This window comes from Bubalus bubalis, chromosome 13 (genome assembly GCF_019923935.1).
Source record: "Bubalus bubalis isolate 160015118507 breed Murrah chromosome 13, NDDB_SH_1, whole genome shotgun sequence".
In the NCBI taxonomy this organism is placed as follows: Eukaryota; Metazoa; Chordata; class Mammalia; order Artiodactyla; family Bovidae; genus Bubalus; species Bubalus bubalis.
The window spans coordinates 66,303,882-66,330,743 of record NC_059169.1 but is presented as its reverse complement, the minus strand read 5'-3'; the positions used below and the strand labels follow the sequence as shown (position 1 = coordinate 66,330,743).

At 40.4% G+C, this 26,862-nt stretch overlaps 1 protein-coding gene across 2 annotated transcripts in view; it reads right to left on the bottom strand.

The window, feature by feature from the left end:
- FREM2 (FRAS1 related extracellular matrix 2) overlaps window positions 1-26,862 on the bottom strand; it is a 153,860-nt gene that overhangs the window by 23,657 nt on the left and 103,341 nt on the right. The window contains exons 7-14 of one of the 2 annotated variants that reach the window (XM_044926735.2): window positions 16,268-16,417; window positions 14,171-14,419; window positions 12,138-12,335; window positions 10,910-11,074; window positions 9,769-9,951; window positions 6,306-6,436; window positions 4,093-4,251; window positions 1,989-2,292 (exon numbers count right to left, since the gene is read on the bottom strand). In XM_044926735.2, coding sequence (XP_044782670.2) covers window positions 1,989-2,292; window positions 4,093-4,251; window positions 6,306-6,436; window positions 9,769-9,951; window positions 10,910-11,074; window positions 12,138-12,335; window positions 14,171-14,419; window positions 16,268-16,417 — 1,539 coding nt within the window. The remainder of the gene's footprint in view (window positions 1-1,988; window positions 2,293-4,092; window positions 4,252-6,305; window positions 6,437-9,768; window positions 9,952-10,909; window positions 11,075-12,137; window positions 12,336-14,170; window positions 14,420-16,267; window positions 16,418-26,862) is intronic. The other variant, XM_006055501.4, reaches the window with a different exon arrangement.

The following is a 26,862-nucleotide window of genomic DNA, read 5'->3' as shown; positions in this document are numbered from 1 at the left end:
GCGACCCCATGAACTGTGGTACACCAGGCTTCCCTGTCCATCACCAACTCCTGGAACTTGCTCAAACTCATATCTATCGAGTTGGTGATGCAATCCAACCATCTCATCCCCTGTCATCCCCTTCTCCTGCCCTCAATCTTTCCCAGCATCAGAGTATTTTCCAACGAGTCAGTTCTTCGCATCAGGTGGCCAAAGTATTGGAGTTTCAGCTTCAGCGTCAGTTCTTCCAATGTATATTCAGGACTGATTTCCTTTAGGATGGACTGGTTTGATCTCCTTACAGTCCAAGGGATTCTCAAGAGTCTTCTCTAACACCACAGTTCAAAAGGTATTTATGAGAATGTCAACAAAATCAGAATCAGGCCCTAGTATCAGGCATGTCTGTTTTATTAATTAAGGGTGATTAATTTAAAGTCATTGTTTAATTTTTTTGGCATCAACACAATACTTCGGCTTTAAAAGAAACTTAAAAATCATACATTTTAATCCTGATAAAAGAACATGTTTACTACACTGTTTATCAATATATATTGACCCTGAATATATAAGGGTGGGAGATGGTCCATATAACCTTTCTTGATGCAACAAACATACTTCTGAAGAATTGTATACAAATGGAATTTTTAGAAATAGAATCTTATAAAAAGAGTTATTTTAAAGCTCTAGGTTAAAAATTCTGCAGAGTAGAGGGTTAGTTTATAAAGTGGATTTCCTGTCTTTTCAGTGTGGTCTCCAGCCACATCTATTTCCCACCTCCACTGTGTCTGGGCTCCAGTCCTGCCTAATCATCAGTTACAGTCAAATTCACAAGATCATTTTAATATAAACAGACATAGTAAAAACGATTGAGAAACAACAGGGAAAAAGTAACTGTGACTTAACTAAGTGAATGAGATTGTTATCCTAGAATTAAATACTTGACTAGTCATAAAATATACATTATTTATAATAAAATAAAGTTAAAAATGTACTCATTTTAGAAATGAAAACTAGAATCAGAGAATCTTAAAGAGACCAAAATACATAGTGTTCTCTCTATATATGATTTCTTACAGTATGTACTTCCTTTATTAACTCCCTTGTAATAATAAAGTATAGACACTCTTACATACCTCTGTTCTTGGACTGTCCTTCCCCTCCTGGCCCAGCAAGCTCCTGCTCATCCAACAACCAGCTGGGAGTGCCCTGGCTTCACACCTTCACATGAGCCACCCTGCCCAGATCCGACCCGCGTGTACCATCTGCTTCATCTGATCTCCGCTCCTCTCCCCCACATGCTGCCTTATTTCTCTGCTTGCAGTTCCCAGAACACTCTAGGTTTCCTCATGCGTCTATGAGTCATTGCTCATGCCTTTCCCCCACTCCTGTTTTCAAGATTCAGCTTAAGCATCTCCTCTTTGATGAAACCTTTCGTGATCCATTCAGATTAGAACGCATCATGATGACTTTTGCATTTCTAAGCCCTGGCCAGACTAAAAGGTGTCTGTCTTCAACTCGAGTGTGAACTCTGGGAGGGCAGGAATCCTGCCTTATTTTTCATATTCCAGCAAAACTGTGACATTTGTGCGGTGACTGAACAATGAACAATGAGTATATATTTGTTTTCTAATGACTATTTTTGGAAAATAAATAATCACTTCAAAATACCTATCATTTTAAGAGCAGCAATGGCTCAGATGGTAAAGAATCCTCCTGCAATGCAGGAAACCAGGGTTCGATTCCTGGGTTGGGAAGATTCCCTGGAGAAGGGAATGGTAACCCGCTCCAGTATTCTTGCTTGGAAAATCCCATGGACAGAGGAACCTGGTGGGCTACGGTCCATAGGGTTGCAGAGAGTCAGACACAACTGAGTGACTAACACTTTCACTTTATCATTTGAAATTATCAACGTATCACAGAATACATGGGGCATTTGGAGGAATGCATAACTAGAAATTAGACATATATAACATTCCTCGGTATTCCAGTGAACATGATGTGAAAACTACCTTCTTCTCTGCCGATGGTCACAATAGGACTCGTCAGCTCCAAGCCTTCACTGCCGTCAGCATTCACAGCTCGAGCTGCACACTGCACTCTGGAGCCAGGCTGGAAGTATATGGAGTCTAAAGTGATCATCTTGGACGAAGTGAAAAAGGTGTCAAAGTCCACTTCTCTCATGGGGCCGGTCACGCCGTCGGGGCCCGCGGGGGCGCTGATCAGCCATCGGTACCGGGTCAAAGTGTCATTGATGTTCTCACTTGCACAAATAGAGCCTGTTTTTTCATAGTCTGAATATTTAGGGTTGCAAGCCTATGGGAAACAAATAACTATGTTAGGGCCACAGGATAGAACAAGGTGGAAATTATTCCTCTTAAATTCTCTCTACTTTAGTATCTTTGGTGCTACTTTTTTTTTTCCCCTAAGTCAACAATGCTATTCATGCAACTTTCAAATTCCTGTTCCTAGCCATGCTAGCTTTCAGGAACTCTGATCTTGCATTTCAAACAGCTTATGGGGCTTTTCCACCTTTAACTTGGTAACTTGAGTAAAAGTGACACTCATTTCATCATCTCTCGCATCTTTAGAGTTGTCGGATCATCCCTGTTCTTTCTCGCTCCCTCACTTTCCTCTTTTTATTTTGTCCCCCATGTCCAGTAGGTCAGTGAACTTGGTTGATTCTTTTTGTGCACTGTCTCGGAAGTTGGTCCCTTCTTCCCATTCCCAGCATCACCTTTCTATCTAACTCAGAGCCTTTCTAGTCAGGGGACCATTGCTGCCATGGTAACACTTCAATACAACCCCTCTGCTCATGTCATTCTTCCGGGCAAGAGCTCCCTGCTGCTGCTGCTGCTGCTAAGTCCCTTCAGTCGTGTCTGACTCTGTGCGACCCCATGGACTGCAGCCTACCAGGCTCCTCTGTCTATGGGATTCTCCAGGCAAGAATACTGGAATGGGTTGCCACTTCCTTCTCCAGGGCATCTTCCCAACCCAGGGATCAAACCCATATCTCCTGCATTGCAGGCAAATTCTTTACTGTCTCAGCCACCAGGGAAGCCCGATACATACACTGCTGCTGCTGCTGCTAAGTCACTTCAGTCATGTCTGACTCTGTGTGACCCCATAGACGGCAGCCCACCAGGCTCCCCCGTCCCTGGGATTCTCCAGGCAAGAACACTGGAGTGGGTTGCCATTTCCTTCTCCTATGCATGAAAGTGAAAAATGAAAGTGAAGTCGCTCAGTCGTGTCCGACTCCCAGCGACCCCATGGACTGCAGCCTTCCAGGCTCCTCCATCCATGGGATTTTCCAGGCAGGAGTACTGAAGTGGGATGCCAGTGCCTTCTCTGATACATACACTACCATGTATAAAATAGATAGCTAGTGGGAAGCTGCTGTAGAGTGCAGGGAGCTCAGCTCAGGGCCCTGTGATGACTTAGAGAGGTGGGAGGGAGGCACTAGAGAGAGGAGATATATGTATATGGACATATAGCTGATTCACTTTGTTGTACAGCAGAAACTAGCAGAACATTGTAAAGCAATATAAAATAAGTAAATGTGTCCTGATTTTTGCTCACAAGGTGCTTATAATTTATAGCAAAGAGAGGGTAACTAAAAAAGTAATGATAATATGCCATTTGTAATGCAACCATCATTTTGGAATAATGTTTCCCTATGTGACTCAGACTAGTGACCCTCCATCAGACCGTCCCAAACCTTCCCTCACAGGTAGAGCTGTGGTTCTGTTTCCTAGTTTGTATCATGATAATGCTCACCTTGCCTTATAGTAGAGTGACGGAGTCTTACACATTTTCCTCTTCCTTATTTTTAAATTCCTCGAGCACAAAGTTTATATCTTACTAATTTTTCTCCCAGTGACAGATCCTGAGATAATATGAGATACACACTACAGGCACATCAGTTAGTAAACCTCTGTCAGATGAAGGGAGAAAAATGGGAGCTTCACTCGAGTAATATTTTCTTCTCCAAAGACCAAAGAGTAAATCCTGCAGTATTTTCCCACTTTTATCTCATCAGGGCAAAGCCCATGCGACCTTGGTTAATGTTCATAACTGTTTTAACTATTTCACAATTTTCCTCCATTTCCTACTCACTGTGATACAGACAACAGGATAACCAGACACAGGCCCAGCACTCTCTTTGGCCCTGGAAGAGTCATCGTACATCAGCAAGGACACAACTTGAGGGACAGAAGGAAAAGTGACATCGGCCATGCTGTTCATTTCTTCTATATACACAATGGCTTTGGTCGCCTTGAAGGAAAAGATAAGTTACCCATGATTATTGAAATATCAGACTCCTGATGCTTCTACTGTGCAGAACAATACCGACAAGTAGGCAAGTACATGGTTTCAATATAATAGCAACTGTCAGACCCAGAGACCCTGTGGTGTGACAGGCCCTATGTGGCTTGTTTCTAATGACCCTAGCGTGTACAAGGGAGGGGACCAGCGCCCAGGGCAGTCTCTTGGCCAGTGGTCCACAAAGTATGTGGTTGTACATTTTTCTCCAAATGGTAATGATACTGGCTAAATCTAACTTGGTTTGAAGTGTTGGGGTTGTAAAGTGGAAGACGATGACAAAGTCAATTAATGAATAGTGGGAGGAAAGCTGAAGGAACCATGGGAGAAGGTGGATTCTAGGGGTCACGTGATATTGTGGATCCTGCTGAAGGTGATGGCCGTGCAAAGTGAAGCTTTAGACGGGCAGAAGCACACTGTGAAGCAAGGGCAGAGGGAGAAGCTGAGTCACAGACAGGAGAGGGTCCTGTGAATATCTACTGCTCGTAGGGTGATAAGAACACCTTGCTGATAAATTTGTCTTAGCTTCTGAACCATCTTCCAATATCTGATGACACCTCACAGTTTCTAAGCCTATACTTACCGATGTCCTCTTAAAAGAGGCTTTGATCACTTAAAGTCATTTGAGTGAATCTCTGTTCCTCTTACTCAGGAGAGGTTAATACAGTGCTCCATAAAAATTAAAGACTCGTTTCTTAGGTGATCAAGACTTACATTTGAAAAAGATTTGCTGTTCTTACTACTTGAATTTTAACTATAACTTGAAAAAAAAGCCAAGTAGCAAAAATTATAAAATATTAAAAATTCCTGTACTTAAGGGAAAAATATACTAATAGTGAAGTCACTAATATATAAAAGAAATAGAATAAATGTAAGCACAGATAATATAAACATTGGTCAGTTTCTTAAATCTTACGGTATCACTTATATGCAAAAATTTTAAGAAAACCATACAAATGAACCTATTTATAAAACAGAAACAGATTCACAGATTTAGAGAATGAATTTATGGTTACTAGAGGGGAAGGGTGGTGGGGAGCGATAGAATGGGAGTTTGGGGCTGACATGTACAAACTGCTATATTTAAAATAGATAAACAACAAAGACCTACTGTATAGCACAGGGAACTTTGCTCAATATTCTGTAATAACTTAAATGGGTAAAGAGCTTGAAAAATAACAGATACACCTATATGCATAACTGAATCACTTTGCTGTAAGCCTGGAAATCACACAACATTGTTCATTAACTATTCTCCAATATAAAATAAAGATTTAAAAATCTTTTAGTTTTAAAAATTAGGCTTAAAGGTCAAAATTCTATGGAAATTATGTTTATCTTGAAGAAAATCTGGTCGATGATACAATATAAAATAAAATGAAAACAGAAAAGAATTGTTAGGACCATAACATTTGAGTCTTTGAGCCTCTGGACATCAATTTAATAGTTATGATGAACAGGTGGGGATTTTGAGGGTTAGAAAACAGTTTCATGGGTTAAAAATGTGTGTTTTAATGAGTTGTGGCACTAAACTAATAGCCTCATCTTTGTGCTGAGACTACCAAGCACAAAGGTTAATCCCAGATTCCATCATTATTGACTGAAATGGGAAGGGTAAACTGGGCTGCTGTAGGACTCAGAGACTCTAGTCCTTGACTTCCTACAGACATGATTTTTCAAGAAAGAGGAATCTTTTCTCTCTCTTTTTTTTTTTTTGGCCGTGTCACTTGTCTTGTGGGATCTTAGTTCTCTGACCAGGGATTGAATGCAGGTCCTTGGCAGTAAAGGCATACAGCCCTAACCATTGAACAACCAGGGAATTTAGGAATTTCTTCATTCTTGTTTTCCAATGGAAGCAACATTTATTTAGGAGGTGAAAACAGATTATGTGCATCTTATTTATACAAGTCTAAAGTCTATGACTTAGCTGTATACTTGGGATGGTTACACGCATTTTCCCTGATAAAATGTTGGCCATGACTTTATGTCCGTATCTGATTACTTACCTGTGTCTCTGCTATCATATTTTCATCAGGTTTTAGGTGGACAGTGAAGGCCTCTCTCATCTCTCTTACGCCATCGAATATTACTTCAATTTCAACAATGTGCTGGGTTTCTCCCTCCTTAAACTCAATTTCTACAAATGCAAAATCACAGGTTTAAATCCTTTACATAGGAATATGAGAAGCTTCTGGTAACCTGTGACAATGACCCACAATGAGAAATACATTTTATATTGTGGCCCGGTATGCTTAGGCTATGTAAAGATACTCACATATCTTGCACATGTTTGTGTGCACATGTGGGTGTGAATAAAATGAATAAAGTTTTTAAAACATCATCTATTCTCACTATATGCATTGCATGCTAATATTTTTCCATTCCATTTTATCCAGAAGAAAACTCTAATCATAAGCTACTAAATTGATTTTTTTGATTCACAGTTTGAAAAAATGCAGAGTGATGGAATAGGCAATTCATAATTCTAATACTGGAACAACCAGACAAACTCACCTCTCATTTCCCAGAATTTCCAGACCAATACGACGTGTGTCAAATATATGATCACACAGGTATTACTGAGTGTGAATAGTATTTTCATTATGTATGTATCTAGAAAAGCTGGACATAAAATGGTTGCAATTTTTAACATCATGTCAAATTATATTTTAAAAAGACTTCTTTTGGTTGTTGATATTAATCTTAGAAATGCAGAACATTTTATTAACAAAAGCGTTAATGGTGTTTTTGCTCTCACCCTGTTCCTCCTCACTAAAAATAATTCCTTCATTGTTATGAAAATTAAACCCATCATAATAATCCCTTTTTAATCATTTATTCTAAAATTCTCAAGATATTAAAAAATTAATTGATTTTATTGAACTCACGAATAAGCAGCTGACCAAAGTTGGATAAACAACTTTGTGGGCTTTACAATGCCTTTTAAGAAACTGGTTCAGGAGAGAAAATAAAGACTATAATGCATAATCATTCCAATCTGAGAAGATAACAGATGCTGCAGTATTTGATCATTATAATTCTAAATTAAGAAGTCCTTTAAAATGTAACAGAAGAAAATGTGTCTTTAATGTATCTTTCTTTGCCTACTTCCATCAATTATGAAAAAGATTTTTTCTTTAAAATTGTGTTAGTAAGCCAGACTCATCTTTCAAATCAGTTCTGTTTCTCAGTATAGTCATTTCTCACATTGGCCTTAGCCTATAATTTGAGTCCATCAGTCTTATATTTCTCCCACCCCAGGAGGGCTTATGCTTCTTGTTCCAGAGGGTGAAAATAGTTGATCACTTCCGGGTCATCAATTTGTTTGGCTTGACCCGAGGTGATGTTGCAATGTTAAGTTAGTTTCTAATCCTTCAATATCCGGGGATTTCACAGGAAAATACAGATTTTTCATATCTTTTGCACTTTTCTGACTGCACACTGTCATCTGGCTATGACCATACAAGTTTTGCTCAGCAGGGAATGAACTTTCTGGTTGAAGAAGATTTCCATTATTCCATCTTTCCCTCATACCCTCCTTGATCTACTCATTTTCATTGCTTATCTTAGCCTTATAAGCATTTGAGTTCTGCAGTGCTGTGAATTATACAGACCCAGTTTCTAAGAAGTCGAAAACTTCAGTATTTATTTTAAATGCTTAGATTACTGTCTTCTTACATATACATGCTAAATGACAGTTCTTCCTTCAATCAATTTATAGTCTTTATCTGCCACTTTAGTCATTTTTTTAGGGTTTCTTTTTTTTGATGTGGAACATTTAAAAAATCTTTATTGACTTTGTTATAATATTGCATCTGTGATGTACTGGTTTTTTGGCAAAAAGGCATGTGGAATCTTAGCTCCCTGATGAGGGATTGAACCTGCAGTCCTTGAAATGGAAGGCAAAGTCTTAATCATTGGACTGCCACAAAAGTCCCCAGACATTTATAACACAAAACTATTTCAACTTTTATTCTATGTTTAATTTTTTGTTTATTGCAAAGGACTGACCACAATTTGGTCCATAAGAAGATGTTATGTTTCAGGAAAGATTAAATTTTTATTATAAACATTTATAAATAGCATGCTAATATTTATAGGACAAAAGAGACACAGGTTGATTTAACATTTTATGTTTTCTCTGACTTCATTTGTCAATTTACTATATCATATGATTTTGTTTTTGTTTTAGCAAAAAGAATGGTTTTATTTCTAAGAAAAATATTTTCTGTTAAAGGTCATATTGTACATATTTAGAAGATGCTTCCTTCACGTAAAACATGCTTATGTTAGAAATACTTATTTCAGATTTTATAATTTCATAGCTGATCAGTTTTTTCCTCTCCTTTTCAGTTTTATGTGATTTATTTCAAATAGATTATCATTCTTTACATAGGAAATAATATGAGGATAACTTTGAAGCTCTATAGCAGTTCGTCAAACTTTTACCATATATGCAAAGAAAATACATGGTTCTTTGTAGAAGATGCTGTTTTTTCCTACTGTCTCATTAACTCAGTTAATGACTGATAGTAACTACTAGTCACTTTCTAAACTGTTCTGAAGTTAGCAGACCAAGATGAATGCCTGAAGTCTATGATCACCAAAAACTGTTGGCTGTGGCAGGTAGAAAACTAGAAACAAAGTGGATAAGGACAACTACTACTACTACTAAGTCGCTTCAGTCGTGTCCGACTCTTCGCGACCCCATGGACAGCAGCCTACCAGGCTCCTCTGTCCATGGGATTTTCCAGGCAAGAGTACTGGAGTGGGGTGCCATTGCCTTCTCTGGATAAGGACAACTAACTACAAATAATTCATAAACTTAATTTTGGACATCATTTTATGTCTATTTTGCCAGTAAATAATCCAGAGAGAGAGAGACAGAGAGACTAATTGATTTGTTTTATACTTCTAAAAATAAATGGTGAAATGATTCAAAAGTTTGAAGAAGAAAAGGGATGGATGAAATGTGTTTATGACAAGCTCCTGAAGCCCAGAGAATTCATGGTCTCTATAGTTGGCCATCTGTTCCCCTTTTCACTGCCTTACATTAACACAAAATTTTCAAGCTTGACGTTTTGGATTGTTGGTATTCTATAAACTAAAAAAGACTATCTTCTTGGCTATGACATACATTTTCCATGTAATAGAATATTCAGGAAAGTTATTATTTAATATCGAATGACCATAATGAAGGTAAAGATTGTTGAAAATGAAAGTAGACTCAAAACATCTAGCAACTTTACTCAAAATTTCCTTAAATCCTAAGACATATACTCTGTAAATCAAAAAGGAAACGCCTGGAAATAAATTCCATTGACTTTGTTTTTCTGACGGGAAGTTAACTTAAAGGAGTATGTGCATCTGTATTTCAGGTAAATGGATATTTCTCTTCTTTTTCTCAAGGACACCAGCACCAACGCAGTGCGAGTACAACTCATCCGGACATCCCGAGAGCCCCCATACCTTCCGACACAGGGTGATAGTCCTCGCCAGAAGTGGCCGAGCCATCCTTGGTGTGAACTCTCACGATGGAAACTTTTGAAGTGTCTCCTTGGCGAATCACTGGAATTTTTATAACCTCTGACTGTCCTGGTTCTTTGGGTTCACTGACGCTGAATTTGGTTTCTCCAAATTTAATAATTGTCTCTGAAACAGTAGGAAACATGGGCAAATTAGTTTGTAAAGGGAATGCTTTTTCCTCCATTTCTGACAGTTTTTTTTCCCATGTGTGTGCATGTTAAGTTGTTTCAGTCATATCCAACTCTTTGGGACACTATGGACTGCAGCCCGCCAGGCTCCTCTGTCTATGGGATTCTCCAGGCAAGAATACTGGAGTGGGTTGCTATGCCCTTCTTCAGGAGATCTTCCTGACCCAGGGATTGAACCCATGTCTCCTGCATTGACAGACGGGTTCTTTACCACTAGTGCCTCCTGGGAAGCCCCTTTTTCATGTGGGAGGAGCTTAATTATATCATATGCTGGGCTTCCCTCTGTCCCCTCACTCAGTATAACTGGTGAGTGTGCCAGGAGAAACTGGGCATGTGTGGCCCAGCTCCTTACTTGGAAATTAACCAGCCCCCAGAAATCGCGTGCTCTGGGCTGTCTCTGTGTGCCAAAAATTTTTACATGAGCGGGCCACTGACTGCGGGAGGGAAGGGAAGAAACTGTTGCTCCAGAATTACCTGCACTGAAGGCAGGAGGAGGAGCAAGCAGGTATGAGTGCTCTGGATTCAGCATTTACGTATAAACAATGTTCTTCAACATCAACTTACGGTTTAAACGGTTTACTGCATTCTCCATTTATCTTAGTCTTTTTCCTATTTCTTTTTAACAATCTTTTTTTTTAAAGTTCTTTTTATTTATTTAGCTGTACCACACAGCATGTGGGATCTCGAGTCTCCAAATAGGGTTTGAACCTGCACCATCTGCATTGAAGGTGGAGACTTAACCACTGGACCGCCTGGGAAGACCCCTTTTTCCTATTTCTCAACCACTTAAAAAGCCTAGTCGGGAAGAGGGGCTTATTTTCTGAGCTACCTAAAACTTGAACACAGATGGATTTCAGTTCCCAATTTACAGCTGAGCATAAGACACGGCTTCTTACTATCAGCATCATCTCGGATCCTTATCAGAGTTTCATTTTGTTCCCCAACTGCAGCTCCAAAAGGAGAGTTGCTTTGTGGGGTGCCAAGAACCAGTCGGAGCTCCTCTACCTCCTCGTACAATACGTCATCCATCAGCTCCAGGATGCAAGGCTTTTCGATCTCCCCTGGAACAATAATCATGAAAGCAGGTCAGTCACATCCCTTAAGCCATAACGGATACCTCTGCAGTAGAAGGTAAACACTACGAGGACGGGGATGTTGTTTTGTCCCTTGCTGCATCAATAGTACAAAGAGCAATGTCTGGCATGTAATAAGCCTTCAGTTACTATTTGCTGAATGAACAACGACGTTTGAACGTATGCAATGACAGGTTCCTATTTGTACAGGGAATTTCTTCTGTCTTTAAGTTTTGTCACTCATGCCTGAAAACAAGGGGAAAAGAGCAAATGGCAATGTCATTTACAAATTTCTAACATTATGATCAGGATGCAAATTTAGCAAATTTGTACCAGTTGGTCATTGTCAAATGGATCACAGTACATGTTTCTTAGACTGTATAGTCCATGGGGTCACAAAGAGTCAGACATGACTGAGCGACTTTCACTTTCACTTTTCACATGTTTCTCACACAATTATTGGATCAAAGTAGTCAAGTATTTTAAGACATTGAATCCATATTGAAAACGTGACACCTATTTCTTTTCATTTCTATCATTTGAACACTAAGTCTTTCCTACTATTGTAAAATCTGTACATGCCATTTTCTGCTGAATAAGTTTTGAATAAACCATATAGCATGTGTGCTCAGTCGTGTCTGACTCTTTGCGACCCCATGGACTGTAGTCTGCCGGGCTCCTCTGTTCATGGGATTCTCCCAGCAAGAATACTGGAATGGGTTGCCATTTCCTCCTCCAGGGGGATCTCCCTGACCCAGGGATCAAACTTGTACCTCCTGCATTGGCAGGTGGGTTCTTAACCACTGATCCAGGAGGGAAGCCCAAACAATACAGCACATCACTAGAAACTAATCAACACGCTGACACAGAAACCAAAGGAAAATGCATTCAACCTGTTAAAATCAACCTCACTTCATTATCATCTAGTGCACATTAAACCATGTCAGAAGCTTGAGGGAATCAAGAACTTGTAGAATCAAGTATCCTTGATAGATACTTCACACCCAAAACTCGGCTTCTGCAAACTCAAAAACTTCAAGCTGAAACGTACCAGGGAGGAATGTGATGATGGAGATGTCAGTATTAGGGCGTTCTTCAAAGTCCATCATCACCTGTGCAGAGCCCTGTCGCGTGTAGCATCTCACTGAAGACCTGTACTGGATATCCCCACTCCGGTGGATCGTGGCGACTATCTGCCCATCATGTTCATTGCCAGTATATACTCGTTCTTTGAATTGCATCTTAGGTACTGCAGAAAACACAAGAACATAAATACCTGAATCAAAGTGAACAGAAATTTGAGGAAAATGGAATTTCAGAAAACATGGTTCAGTGGGAAGAATATCAGAACAACAACAAGAAGAACTGGATCCCAGTCCCTGCTCAGTTACTGGCCGGTGTTTTGGGCTTGAGCTAACCACTTAACCCAGAGTTCTGATTTCCTTATCCTTGACATTTCGCTCTGCCTCTTTTGTGGAGTAGGCAGATGCAATGAAATGGGAAAAAGTAGATAAAACCAGAGACCTTACGGTATCTGTATCTATATACATTGGGTTTCCCTGATAGCTCACTCAGTAAAGAATCTGCCTGCAATGCAGGAGACCGGGGTTCAATTCTTGGGTCAGGACGATCCCCTGGAGAAGGAAATGGCAACCCACTCCACTATTCTTGCCTGGAGAATCCCATGGACAGAGAAGCCTGATGGGCTACAGTCCATGGGTTTGCAAGAGTTGGACATGACTTAGCCACTAAACCACCACCATCTATATATATTGCTTAATCAAGAGCCTTTCAAAATTTCTTCATATGAAAAACATTAAAGATTGTGTACATAATTACAAGCATAGTTACCCAGACCATAATGGAAAAGATGACAATGGCTATAATATATATATATATATTACATAATACATGTGGAATTGCATCAAGAAGTGTTAGTTGCTCAGTCATGTCTGACTCTTTGCGACCCCATGGACTGGAGCCCACCAGGCTTCTCTGTCCATGGGATTCTCTAGGCAAGAATATTGGAGTGGGTTGCCATTCCCTTCTGCAGGGGGTCTTCCTGACCCAGGGATTGAACCCCGGTCTCCTGCATTGCAGGTAGATTCTTTACCATCTGAGCCACCAGGGAAGCCTTTATAGAAAACACAGGTGACACGTATACTGGGTCAATTAACTACAGATCTCATTGACAATAGGTTAGACTCCTCCAAGTAGCGCCAAGATCATCATGGTAGAAGCTTATTTAGAATTTCCTTTCGATGATGAGTCAGAGAGCCTCGCTTTTGGCATATCGTTAGGAGTAATTTCAGAACTGTGTGTGTGTAAGGAGATAACAGGAAGTGTCTGGTGTTGAGAAGTGGGAAAAGACCATTAATACTTGAGGGTTTGTGCAATCTCACGCAGTTGCACCAATCTGTGGGAGGGAGTTCTTGACACACAAGCAAGGTAATGATAACAATCTCACTTTTATTTTAATTTGAAAGGAAGACTAAAAGTTTTTCTTCTGAGACTACTAATTCTATCAAAACAATAAGAAAACAATCAGGAGAAGAAAGACAGACTTTGTCAGCTAAGGTATTATTATGGGATGGACTGTCTGTCCACACCTCCCTCTCTGCCCCCCGTTCATAGAGTGAAGTCCTAACACCCAATACCTGAGAATATGACTTCATATGGAGAAAGGGTCTTTACAGAACTAACGAAGGAAAAATGAGGGCATCAGCGTGGGCCTTAATTCAATATGACCGGTGCCCTTATACCAAAGGGGAAATTTAAACACATAAATACACATAGAAGGTGATGTAAAGACACAGAAAAGATGGCTATCTACAAACTGAGAGCTGGAACCGATCTTTCCCTCACATCCCTTCAAAAAGGTTGTTGCTGTTACTCAGTCACTCAGTCGTGTCTGACTCTTTGTGACCCCGTGGACTGCCGCACTCTAGGCTCCCCTGTTCTTCACTATCTCCTGGGGTTTGCTCAAATTCACATCCATATAAAGCCTAGTTTATCATTTTACTTAACATTTATGTAAACACTAGCCATCTTTTTACTTATCTTCATCAATTAATAAACACTCACAATCTGAGACAGAATCATTTATGGTCACCGTGGCTTTGTTGGGGTCCCCAAGGGCTGCATTCATAGGCATTCGGAGCACCAATTCAAATTGCTCAATACCCTCCAGCATTGGTTGTCCGAGATCATCCAAAATGATAACACGAATGGTTTGCATGTTGACTCCAGGTGCAAAATCTAAATTACGGCTGATTCCCACGTAGTCTGTTCCAGCTGTGACAGGAACAAAAGAATTTTTCAGCTGTGGACTGGCTAAGTGCACACAAAATTACGAGATGAAAACTATGTATTCAACAGACTTGTTTATAATTCTTTTAAAAATATACTGACTAGCATAACATTACAGAGAAGTATATTTAATGAAATGTAAAAGATTAGCATTTACATTGGATATGAGATGGTAGCTCAAAGATCAGGTTCCTAACTCTGTCTTATCTATGTCTAAGGTTATTTTACTTTTCTGTTATTTTAGCTTTCTGTCTTGTAGTTTATCTATTTTGGAATTCTCAATTAGAGCTAACAAAAATCAGGTCTAAAAATAATCAGCATATCAATCAAGTATTTGATCATAATAAGTTATGAAATATAAACATGGAAATAGTTAACCTTAGTTAAAAAACCATTTTTTATTTTCAGAAGTTACTACAGAACATCTTATTTAGGTGTGTGATTGCCTGCTGGTTATAGCAACATATTTCAGATATAAGGTTTGTCCAACACACTTCACCCATTCCTATCCCTGGCAAAGAGAGCAATCTTTTATTCTCAAAGACATATTTCGCTTTTAGTGTATTATTTTTCAGACTGTGGGGTGCATACTAATGTTGACACCTCCATATATGTCTAAAGTATTTAAGAAACAAAAATTTCCTTTAATCTTTAGGCATGACATCCATGATGACTGGGAATAGGGGAGACAGTTCAGTATTATCTCTTTGTTTTCATATCTAATGCTCTTCTAACTCTCATTTGTATCTATTTACCTCTGATTATGCAACTATAATTAAGTACATGTCTTTATTTTTTAAAATCTCTGTATCTCATTGTGTTTCCTTTTGTATTTTTCTTGTCCTCTGCTTCTACATCTTTATTCTCATCTCTCTGATTGGAATTTTCTCTAAAGAAATGACTAATTTGGCTAAACAAAGGTTTATTGGACACGGACCACATTCAAAGCACTCTACTGGTTCTACGACGTTTAAAAAGTGAAAACTTAAGGGTGACTTTTAAAATGGAATGGCCACTACTTGCTTTGTGTGATGAGCATGTGATATGTGTCTTACGTGTGTATGAATGAGAAAGAGGTAAATTGTACTATTGTTCATTTATTTTTTTTGAAGTATTCTCATTTACTTATTTATTGGGCTGCGCTGGGTCTTAGTTGCAGATCTCATGGTTTCAGCACATGGGATCTAGTTCCCTGACCAGTTTGATAACTGGACCTCTTGCATTGGGATCATGGAGTCTTAGCCACTGGGCCACCAGGGAAGTCCTTTATTGGTCATTTAAATGAGACAAAGAGAAGAAAATTTCATATCTTATGCTTGTTCTAAGTTTCATGATCAACTTTTTGCACATGTAGATTCCAGAATCAAAGGCATCCACATGTCAGCTAGGACAGATTATATAATGAAAGGTAGAAAAAGTCTTTGGGGCTCAAGTACTTATGGGGATGTTTGTTTAAAATGAAGAGGGAGCTAAGCCAGAGATCCACACCTGCATGACACTTAAATGTCACTAGATTCTGTAAGGGTGGCCAGCAAGATTATTCCTGTTGTGCAAATGACGCCATAGGATTCAACCATGGTAGATTTGCCAGGTATAGATAGAACCCGTTCAGGCAAAAAAAGGCATTCAAAGTTAGAGTTCTTGACTTACATGTTTATAACTTAGCTTTCGATTTGAGGCCCTGGGGTGCCTTTTCTCACAATAGTAAACAGAGTGTAAATTTACCTACTATATAGCAATAACGTCAGGAAAAAAGTACATTCAATCAGACTGCTTCAACAGAAGTGAAGTATTTGTGCTTTAAGGTATTTTGTCATAAAAAATTGAAAATTGTAGATTAATCAAAAGGAATCATTGTAGGAAACTGCTCACCATCGGCTGAGGGAGGGTCTGTTTTCTGCGATGTCACGGTGACACTAGAAGCCTGGGACAGGTCAGTGCCGCTCCTCCACACCCGCACCTCCACCGAGCCCGCACTCTCATCCACAGAGTACTCGACGTCACCAAAGTAGAAGACGGGTTCTGTGAAGAAGGAAACAGAAACCACTTCTGTTACATTTGCTTTTCCACATCAAACTCTACATACGTAATTACCAAGAATAGTTAGCCTCATCTCACAGACATCCTTAGAAGGTCATATTATTTCCTTTTAGCAAGATAACACCTCTGTATTTAATTTATTTTGGCCATGCCATGCGGAGCCAGAGTCCTAGAACCCTGACCAGGGACCAAACCAGTGCCCTCTGCTTTGGGAGCGCTGCATCTTAGCCAGTGGACCACCAGGGAGGTCCTGATGACATCTCTTTAATGTCTAGACTTATACAAGGCTTCAGATTAAAATGTCTCTGTTGAAAAACAGAAATACACATGGTAAAGTGTCTAATGGAACTTTTTTATGGCTTGTTTTGGGTTTTTTTGGCCTTGCCTTGCAGCTTGCTGGAGCTTAATTCCCAGACCAGGGGTTGAATCAGTGCCCCCTGCAGTGGAAGCTCGGAGTCTTAACCACTGGACTGCCAGGGACGTCCCTCTAATGGAACATTCTTCTTTTGAGGCATATGAGTTACTTTGTCCCCTGTACGTGGAATTATGAATGGTTCCTAAATGCATTTCCTAAACATTTAGCTGGTAAAATAGCAACAAAATGAAACAAAACAAATAAGACTGAAATTTTATAAATTTGGCCTGACTGGTCAAAGTGTCTCCTACTGAGTTATCACTTTGGAGACTATTTGCATAATGACATCTTCTAGTCCACTGAAAGTGAAAGTTGCTCAGCCCTGTTTCTTTCTGAACCCATGGACTATATAGTCCATGAAATTCTCCAGGCCAGAATACTGGAGTGGGTAACTATTCCCTTCTCCAGGGGATCTTCCCAACCCAGGGATCAAACTCAGGTCTCCCGCATTGCAGGCAGGTTCTTTACCTGCTGAGCCACCAGGGAAGCCCAAGAATACTGGAGTGGGTAGCCTGTCCCTTCTCCAGAGGATCTTCCTGACCCAAGAATTGAATCGGGGTCTCGGCAATATATGAACCATGAACTTCCAGATGTTCAAGCTGGTTTTAGAAAAGGCAGAGGAACCAGAAATCAAATTGCCAACATTTGCTGGATCGTCGAAAAAGCAAGAGAGTTTCAGAAAAACATCTATTTCTGCTTTATTGACTATGCCAAAGCCTTTGACTGTGTGGATCACAATAAATGTGGAAAATTCTGAAAGAGTTGGGAATACCAGACCACCGTGCCTCTTAAGAAACTTGTATGCAGATCAGGAAGCAACAGTTAGAACTGGACATGGAACAACAGACTGGTTCCAAATAGGAAAAGGAGTACGTCAAGGCTGTATATTGTCATCCTGCTCATTTAACTTATATGCAGAGTACATCATGAGAAATGCTGGGCTGGATGAAGCACAAGCTGGAATCAAGATTGCCAGCAGAAATATCAATAAACTCAGATATGCAGATGACACCACCCTCATGGCAGAAAGTGAAGAGGAACTAAAGAGCCTCTTGATGAAAGTGAAAGAGGAGAGTGAAAAAGTTGGCTTAAAGCTCAACATTCAGAAAACTAAGATCATGGCTTCTAGTCCCATCACTTCATGGCAAATAGATGGGGAAACAGTGGAAACAGTGGCTGACTTTATTTTTTGGGGCTCCAAAATCACTGCAGATGGTGATTGCAGCCATGAAATTAAAAGATGCTTACTCCTTGGAAGGAAAGTTATGACCAACCTAGATAGCATATTAAAAGCAGAGACATTACTTTGTCAACAAAGGTCCGTCTAGTCAAGGCTAGTCAAAGGTCCGTCTAGTCAAGGTTTTTCCAGTGGTCATGTATGGATGTGAGAGTTGGACTATAAAGAAAGCTGAGCACTGAAGAATTTATGTTTTGGACTGTGGTGTTGGAGAAGACTCTTGAGAGTCCCTTGGACTGCAAGGAGATCCAACCAGTCAATCTTAAAGGAAATCAGTCCTGAATATTCATTGGAAGGACTGACACTGAAGCTGAAACTCCAATCCTTTGGCTACCTGATGTGAAGAACTGACTCATTGGAAAAGACCCTGATGCTGGGAAAGATTGAAGGCAGGAGGAGAAGGGGATGACAGAGGATGAGATGGTTGGATGGCATCACCGACTCAATGGACATGAGTTTGAGTGAACTCTGGGAGTTGGTGATGGACAGGGAGGCCTGGTGTGCTGCAGTTCATGGGGTTGCAAAGAGTTGGACACGACTGAGTGTCTGAACTGAACTGATAAGGTTTTGAGGGTACTCTATACCAATGGAGGTTCCACTAGAGAAATAATCTCATACCAAGGAGTTTACATTTATCTTAAACATGTATGAAAATTGTGTGACTCAGGTCATTAAAATAGACACATACATTGGAGACTTTATATTTTTCTTCAGTACTGATGATGAATTCCCCTTGTGACCAGGAGTTTACCTTGCAAAACAGCCGGAAGTCTGAGGGACTGCAGTTAGCTGACTAATGAAGAAAGTAGAGAGATAATTTGTGAGTTTGCTTTAAAAATTCCCCAGACTTATTCTGAAATATTTATAGGCTCATGAGAAAAGGCAAAAATAGCATATAAAGCATATATTTTACCCACTGTGAGCTTATTTTATAAGCAACCATTAACAAAGATAAATTAATTGCATATATTCACTTAATAAGGCAAACAGCCTTTGGCTCGAGACATTTTAGTCATCTGTGTTTGGTTTTACAAGACTCCAAAGGACTAAGTCTAAAAGGTCACACAACTCACATCAGTGTTTCCTAAAAGGCAGGGCCATTCAGGAGATGACTATCCCATTTCAGAGCGTCTAATTGAATTAACAAACACAAAAATCAGACAAAACTCTGCAACTGTGGCTCACAGCCACACAGGAAAGCCAGTTTGGGGCACTGCTCAAGTGCAGTAAAGATTCTTTATTTTCCTGTCCGCAAGATAAATCATCTTCATTGACACTGGTGTTTTCTTTATTTCTTCCTAAGGGGTGTATAATAAAAAGCATAGAGCTCCGTGGACTCTTGAATAATACACAACCAACCTTGGACATTTTGCCTGCACCCTTTGGTTCACGAAACGATAAATCTGCCCATAGCATACTTTCACCGGCCTCTCATCCTTTAGACTTGGAGGGTGCCTGGGCATGTCACTGGATGTGTGCGGATGAAGATTATCTTATTCACCTCAGCCAAGGTGGACCTCAACTACAAGCCAATAAATTCCTTACATTTCTCACACCTGAGGAGGGGGCAAAGGTGAAGACAGAACCCTGAAAATGCTTACTTGGACCAGACAGCTGCACCAAGCACATCTGTACATCTTTTAAAAGGCTTTTATTAACATAATTATGGCAGAGGCCTGATCATCGGCATCCAGAGAGTAATCTAAGGCTCTTGACATTTCTGACAAACCACATCATTGTGCAGATTAGATATGGGTTATGGGGGAGATCTGGGAAGTGCAGTAAGGAAGACCCCCTATTTAATCATGATCCCTCCTGTCCCCCTGTCTCTCTACTCCTCCCAGACACATACTAGAGGTGGAACAGAATAAAATCATGTGAGGGAAGGTGATCATCAATCACCACATGGGCTCTGCAGAGCCAAAGCTCTGTTTTCCCTGTGTGTGTTCAGACTCACTCCGTCAACTGTAGGTCACATGTTTTTATGGTATCGCTCAATGTGCATTTCAGTAAGAAAAAATGTTTTACATAGTACTCTGAAAAATTTTAATCCTAATTGTTGTTAAGAATGAAGAGTAATGATAACAGTTACCATATGTAGGACATTTATTATGTGTCTGACCTAGGTTCCGTGTGTGTGAGAGAGAGAGAAAACAAGAGAGAAGAAGAGAGACAAGTCGGAGGTAACGGTGCATATAACAATACATAATAAGATTTATGGGAATAATGCAAACAACATTTTCATATCACCATTGTGTAGTATGTAGTAACCTCCAGCAGAAAGAAAGAGGGAAGATGGAAGAAGGATTTTAATCCTAAATCTCTCAATTTTACTATCACAGGTAATAGAAGGCATTAAGAAAGATTTCTTTCCTTAAGATGGACTTTTGCATATCTATGGATTTGAGTTATTTATGTAATTTCTCTTCCTCTCTGTGCTCTATTCATGATGACTGGAAAATTGGTCTAATCAATTTGAAATCTTTGTGATTAAAGTATAAAGTGACTATAATGAAATTAAAACACAATTGAATATTTTTAGAAGAGAAACAGCTCTTGTTAACTGCCTAGTTTCAATTTCTCAATACCTCATCATCCGTCTCTAAAACTTAAATACTATTTATAATTGTCATCATTTGGACAGAATCTCATGTAATATGAAGGACTTAAACATTCTCAAGCAATGAGTTGAGTTATAAATAATCACTCAAAATAACTGGCAAGAGGTTACTGGACATTTTAATGCATAGATAATAATCAAGTAAAAGGAAGAAAGAATAGATGCATGAAAACTGTCAACAGCTGAAAGACATCTGGGCAAAATCCAAAAAAATTGCTTGTTCTTGCAAAACTATTATAATTTATAAGTAAGATTTTAACTCACCTTTCTTTGGTACAATGCTTGTTTGTTTTTATATGGGCACTTGGTTTCTCTAAAAAGTTAAGTAAACTGTAAACCTTTGTCTATTAGTTTTATAAATGTCCACATTACAACTTCAAGCAAATCAGAAAAAAAAGACCCATTTAATTTTGTGAACACAAAAAATTTTTTTTGTCATGCCCTATGGCATGGATCTTAGTTCCCCAAGCAGGGATTGAATCCGTGCCCCCTGCATTGGAAGCAACGAGTCTTAACCACTGGACCACTAGGAAAGTCCCTAGAGTCAGATCTTAAATACACGCTGTGTCTTGTAAGTTCACAGTCTTAATAAAGAAAAGTCAGCGGCTGATATTACTACCTGGAATGAGAGAACGATCAATTAAAGTCATGTATGCCACAGCCCACATCCACAAAATGCCATAAAACAGTCATTCTTCACCACTCCATCATCCACAGAAAACACGGCAGAATGCATTTTTATTCCTTCTGGAGACAAAAGATAAGTTACATCCAAATAGTGTGTGAGCACCACAAGGAAAGTTTTAACTTGGCCACATGACATAGTGTGAAATTAAGGGAAGCCAAACTTTACTCTCTGTATCCTTTGTGGTGGTATTAACACTTTGAAATAAAGGGCACAGATCAAGGCAATGACTACAGAAAAGTCTGTTTTAGTTCATTAAACATTAATATGCCTTTCAAGGTTGGAGAGACTTTCAACACAAACAACACAGATAGGATCATGTCTATTTCTTACAAACAAAGCTGATGAGGACGGCTCGACAAGTCGCACAACACACACACCTGCAGTGAAGACAAAGGGAAAATAACTCAAGTTTTTCCCCACAGGGAAAAAGTGAACTTTTTTCCCTTGCTGAGTCTGTGGTGTCTAGATTGATGTTTACAATTACTTTGTGTCTCAGGAGATGAAAGGAAGAAGTGCCTGGAGTAATTGCTATCTGGAGCCAAATCTTATTTACTCACGTGTACCTGGACTATCAGTCAAGTAGGCGTTGTAGCTCTAAGATGTTTGCTTACAACTGAATGAAAAGAAAAAAACACAAAAACTTGTATGCCGTCTTTTGGTTCAGTGCTGCAAACAATAGAAAGGAACCTCCCTAAATTATTTCCAACTCAGATCTCCCTTCTGAGCTTTGGACCTTGATAACCAGCTGCCTATACAGTCCCATGCCACGAGCCCCTCCAGGCAAACTCGCAGTAGACACACCACCACTGCCCCGCCCCTGGCTTCTCTCTGTCACGGCCACTACCCTAGATACAGCCAGCATCACCCACCATTGAACCCCTCTAGCAGCCACTCAGCCAGGTTCTTAACCAGAAGCCATCCACCAAAGAAAATCCCATCGTGGTAATGCCTTTGTGGAAAGCCTGTCAAGTGTTTCAGTGCTCTTAGGATTGGAAACAGGCTTTTTTATTTTAAATATTTTATTTTATATTGGCATATAGCTGGAAGAAATACCAACAACCTCAGATATGCAGGTGATATCACTCTGATGGCAGAAACTGAAGAGGAACTAAAGAGCCTCCTGATGAGGGTGAAAGAGGAGAGAGCTGGCTTAAAACTCAACGCTCAAAAAACTAAGATCATGGCATCCAGTCCCATCATTTCATGTTAATAGATGGGGGAAGAAACGGAAGCAGTGACAAATTTTCTTTTCTTGCGCTCCAAAATCACTGTGGACCATGATTGTGGAGTCATGAAATTAAAAGATGCTTGCTCCTTGTAAGGAAAGCTATGACAAACCTAGACAGAGTATTAAAAAACAGGGATGTTACTTTGCTGACAAAGATCCATACAGTCAAAGCGATGGTTTTTCAAATGATTGTGTATGGATGTGAGAGTTGGGCCATAAAGAAGGTTGAATGCTCAAGAATTGATGCTTTCGAACAGTGGTGCTGGAGAAGACTCTTGAGAGCCCTTTGGACAGCAAGAAGATCAAACCAGTTAATACCAAAGGAAATCAACCTTGAATATTCATTGGAAGGACTGATGCTGAAGCTGAAGCTGAAGCTCCAGTACTTTGGCCACCTGATGCGAAGAACTGACTCACTGGAAAAGACCCTGATGCAGGGAAAGGAGAAGGGGCGGCAGAGGATAAAATGATTAGACAGCATCATCGACTCAGTGGGCAGGAATTTGAGCAAACTCTGGAAGACAGAGAAGGACAGGAAAGCCGGGCGTGCTGCAGTCCACAGGGTCACAGAGTCGGACACGACTTAGTGACTGATCAATAGCCAGTTAACAATGCTGTGATAGTTTCAGGTGGACAGCAGAGAGACTCAGCCATGCACATACACGTGTCCATTCTCCACCAAACTCCTCTCCCATCCAGGCTGCCACACAACACTGAGCAGAGTTCCCTGTGCTATATAATAGGATCTTGCTGGTTATTCATTTTACATATAGCAGTGTATACATGCCCATCCCAAACTCCCTAACCATCATTTCATTAATTAAAAACGCTGGTTTGTAAAACACAAAACATTTGGTTTGAAAAACATTTGCCTTTTAAACTGCATTTTGGCCTCCTTTCTATCCAACAATCCAGTGTCTTAAATGTCAAATGTGGCATGCCCAGTCTTCACTATGCCATCGCCATTGCCTTGAACACTCTTCACTCCTCCTCACTGGGATAACTCTTGCTCCTCTTGGGTTTCTGTTTAGAAGTCCCTTGTGCCAGGGAGTCTCCTGTCTTCTCCATCAGAGCCCTCCCTCCCTCCAGCCACGGCAGGCTTGCATCTCCCATAGGCTCTGAGCTCTCTAAGAGGGGGAGTTCAACTTCCTTTATTCACTGATGTTTTCCTAACAATGCCTGGCCATAGGGTGCTCCATTAACATTTGCGGAATGAATGAACATCCTGTAAAATAGGACCGTTGATTCGCCAGAGCAAATGAACAAATACAGGAAGTCCCCCTACACATGAACCTTCAAGTTGTGAACTTTCAAAGCTGCGAACGCGCATTCGTGTGTCCAGACACAAAAGTTAGTTCACACGTCTGAATTGTCATGTGTGTGCAGCCTCTACAAGTGGTTGTGCTTTTGTGTACTTTATTATACAGTGCTATGTAGAGCGGGCTTTCCAGGTGGCTCAGTGGTAATGAATCAGCCTGCCAGTGCAGGAGATACAGGTTCGATCCCTGGGCAGGGGAAGATTCCTTGGATGACGAAATGATAACCCACTCCAGTATTCTTGCCTGGGAAATCCCATGGACAGAGGAGCCTGGCGGGCTACAGTCCATGGGGTCACAAAAGAGTCAGACACGACCGAGCAACTAAGCATGCACACACGCACTGTACAGAGTACAGGAATACAGTATCTTTATTTTGAACCCAGAGTGTCCTGAAGCAGGTATAAAGGCAGCTGATATGACTGTGCTGTTGCTGCTGCTAAGTCGCTTCAGTCGTGTCCGACTCTGTGCGACCCCAGAGACGGCAGCCCACCAGGCTCCCCTGTCCCTGGGATTCTCCAGGCAAGAACACCGGAGTGGGTTGCCATTTCCTTTTCCAATGCATGAAAGTGAAGTCGCTCAGTTGTGTCCGACTCTTAGCGACCCCACAGACTGCAGCCCACCAGGCTCCTCCATCCATGGGATTTTCCAGGCAAGAGTACTGGAGTGGGGTGCCATCTTCTGGAAATAGAACTGCCTTATGACCCAGCAATCCCACTGCTGGGCATACACACTGAGGAAACCAGAATTGAAAGAGACACATGTACCCCAATGTTCATCGCAGCACTGTTTATAATAGCCAGGACACGGAAGCAACCTAGATGTCCATCAGCAGACGAATGGATAAGAAAGCTGTGGTACATATTCACAATGGAGTATTACTCAGCCATTAAAAAGAATACATTTGTGTCAGTTCTAATGAGGTGGATGAAACTGGAGCCTATTATACAGGGTGAAGTAAGCCAGAAAGAAAAACACCAATACAGTATACAATTGCACATATATGGAATTTAGAAAGATGGTAATGACAACCCTATATGTGAGACAGCAAAAGAGACACAGATGTATAGAACAGTCTTTTGGACTCTGTGGGAGAAGGCAGGGTGGGAAATTAAATAAATAAAAACGTTTTCTTAATTTTTTGTTTTTGTGTTTTGTATATATTATTAACATTATAGCACAGTTACAGTTATAAACCTATTATAGTACTATATGGCAAATTGTGTAAGTTGGGTGAAACGTGTTAGTTGCTCAGTCACGTCTGACTCTTTGGGACACCATGGACTGTAGCCCACCAGGCTCTTCTGTCCACAGAATTTTCCAGGCAAGAAAAATTTTCAGGGTTGCCATTTCCTTCTCCAGAGGATCTTCCTAACCCAGGGGTTGGACCCAGGTTTCCTGCATTGCAGATGAATTCTTTACCATCTGAGCCATCACTGCTTACCAAGGTTAACTTTGTTGGACTTAGGAACAAACTGGACTCACCAGTTTGCTGTCAGAATGGAATCGTTCGTATGCAGGGAACTGACTGTGTGTCTTTGTGGTGGGTGAGTTAGAAGACCACAGTCCTTAGCAGCAGGGAGTGGGGGTTACAAAGCCTCAGGAGGATGAAGAAGATGTCTTTGCACTAAAATGACTGTGGAGGGCAGCCATTTGAATCTGGAGCATGCCCACAGGGGCGAGGGAAAGCCACCACCATGAACGCCAAGAGATTTTTTTACTTTCACTTTTAAAATACTTTGCCTGCAGGCTTTTCCAAGTTAGATGTGCATCAGATTTATCCAAGGAAATTTAAAGATACCGAGGCTCGGTCTCACCTCCCATTTATCGAATCAGAATTTCCGGTGGGTGACTCCCAGACACCAGCACTGTCTCTTCTTCTTTCTCATTTTTCAGTGGACTATATTTTTTAGAGTAGTTTTCAATTCACAGCAAAATTGTGCAGAAGGTACAGAGGTTTACATATACCCCCCGCTCCATCCACGCATCGCACCAGTGTTTTTGAAAACCTCTACAAGTCTCGGCAATCTGCAGGTTGTTTTTGCTTATGTCAGTGTTTTCGCAAACAGTGATTCGTGGTGAGATACAACACTATCTTCCTTCATCCTTACAGCCACCCTGTGAGGTATGTGAGTCCTGTTTTCACAGACAAGGAAACTAAGGATTAGGGAAATTAAGAGATCTGCCTAAAACCATGCATCAGGGAAATGGTGGATTGCGATCCAGACCAAGAAAAAGTGTGTGTCCTTGTGTCTATGCTCAGTTGATTCAGTTGTGTTCAACTCTTTGCGACCCCATGGACTGTAGCCCGCCAAGCTCTTCCGTCCATGGAATCCTTCAGGCAAGAATACTGCAGTGGGTTGCCACGCCCTCCTCCAGGGGATCTTCCCAACACAGGGATCGACCCCACGTTTTTGTCTCTTGCATTGACAGATGGATTCTTTACCACGGAGCCACCTGGGAAGCCCTGTGTGCCCTTAAGCTAACTTTAAGGCAAGAGAGAGGTCATAATACAAAAGGTGGTCACAAGATTTTAACGAACATAACGTTCACCCCACAGTTCAATAAATGGGAGTTTATCGTACAGAAGTGTTAACATAAATGTACAAAGACACATACACAGGTATATGTTGTACTTCATGTATACTAGGGCAAAACTGAAAACAAGTGCAAATTCTCCCAGAAGGAGACTGACTGTATTAAGTTCATTCATAAACTGAAACACCAAGCTAGGAAGTTGATTTTTTTCCTTTCCTTTTTTAAAGGTATTTATGTATACATAAAAGCTAGTAAGACATTGATGTCTGGTTAAAGACAGTTTTGTGATTTTACACCCTCTACTTGGCTTCATCAGCAGTAATGAGAGATTAAAAATGAAAGACAGCATGACATTTCTTTTTGGTAGCTTTGAAGATTTTCACTT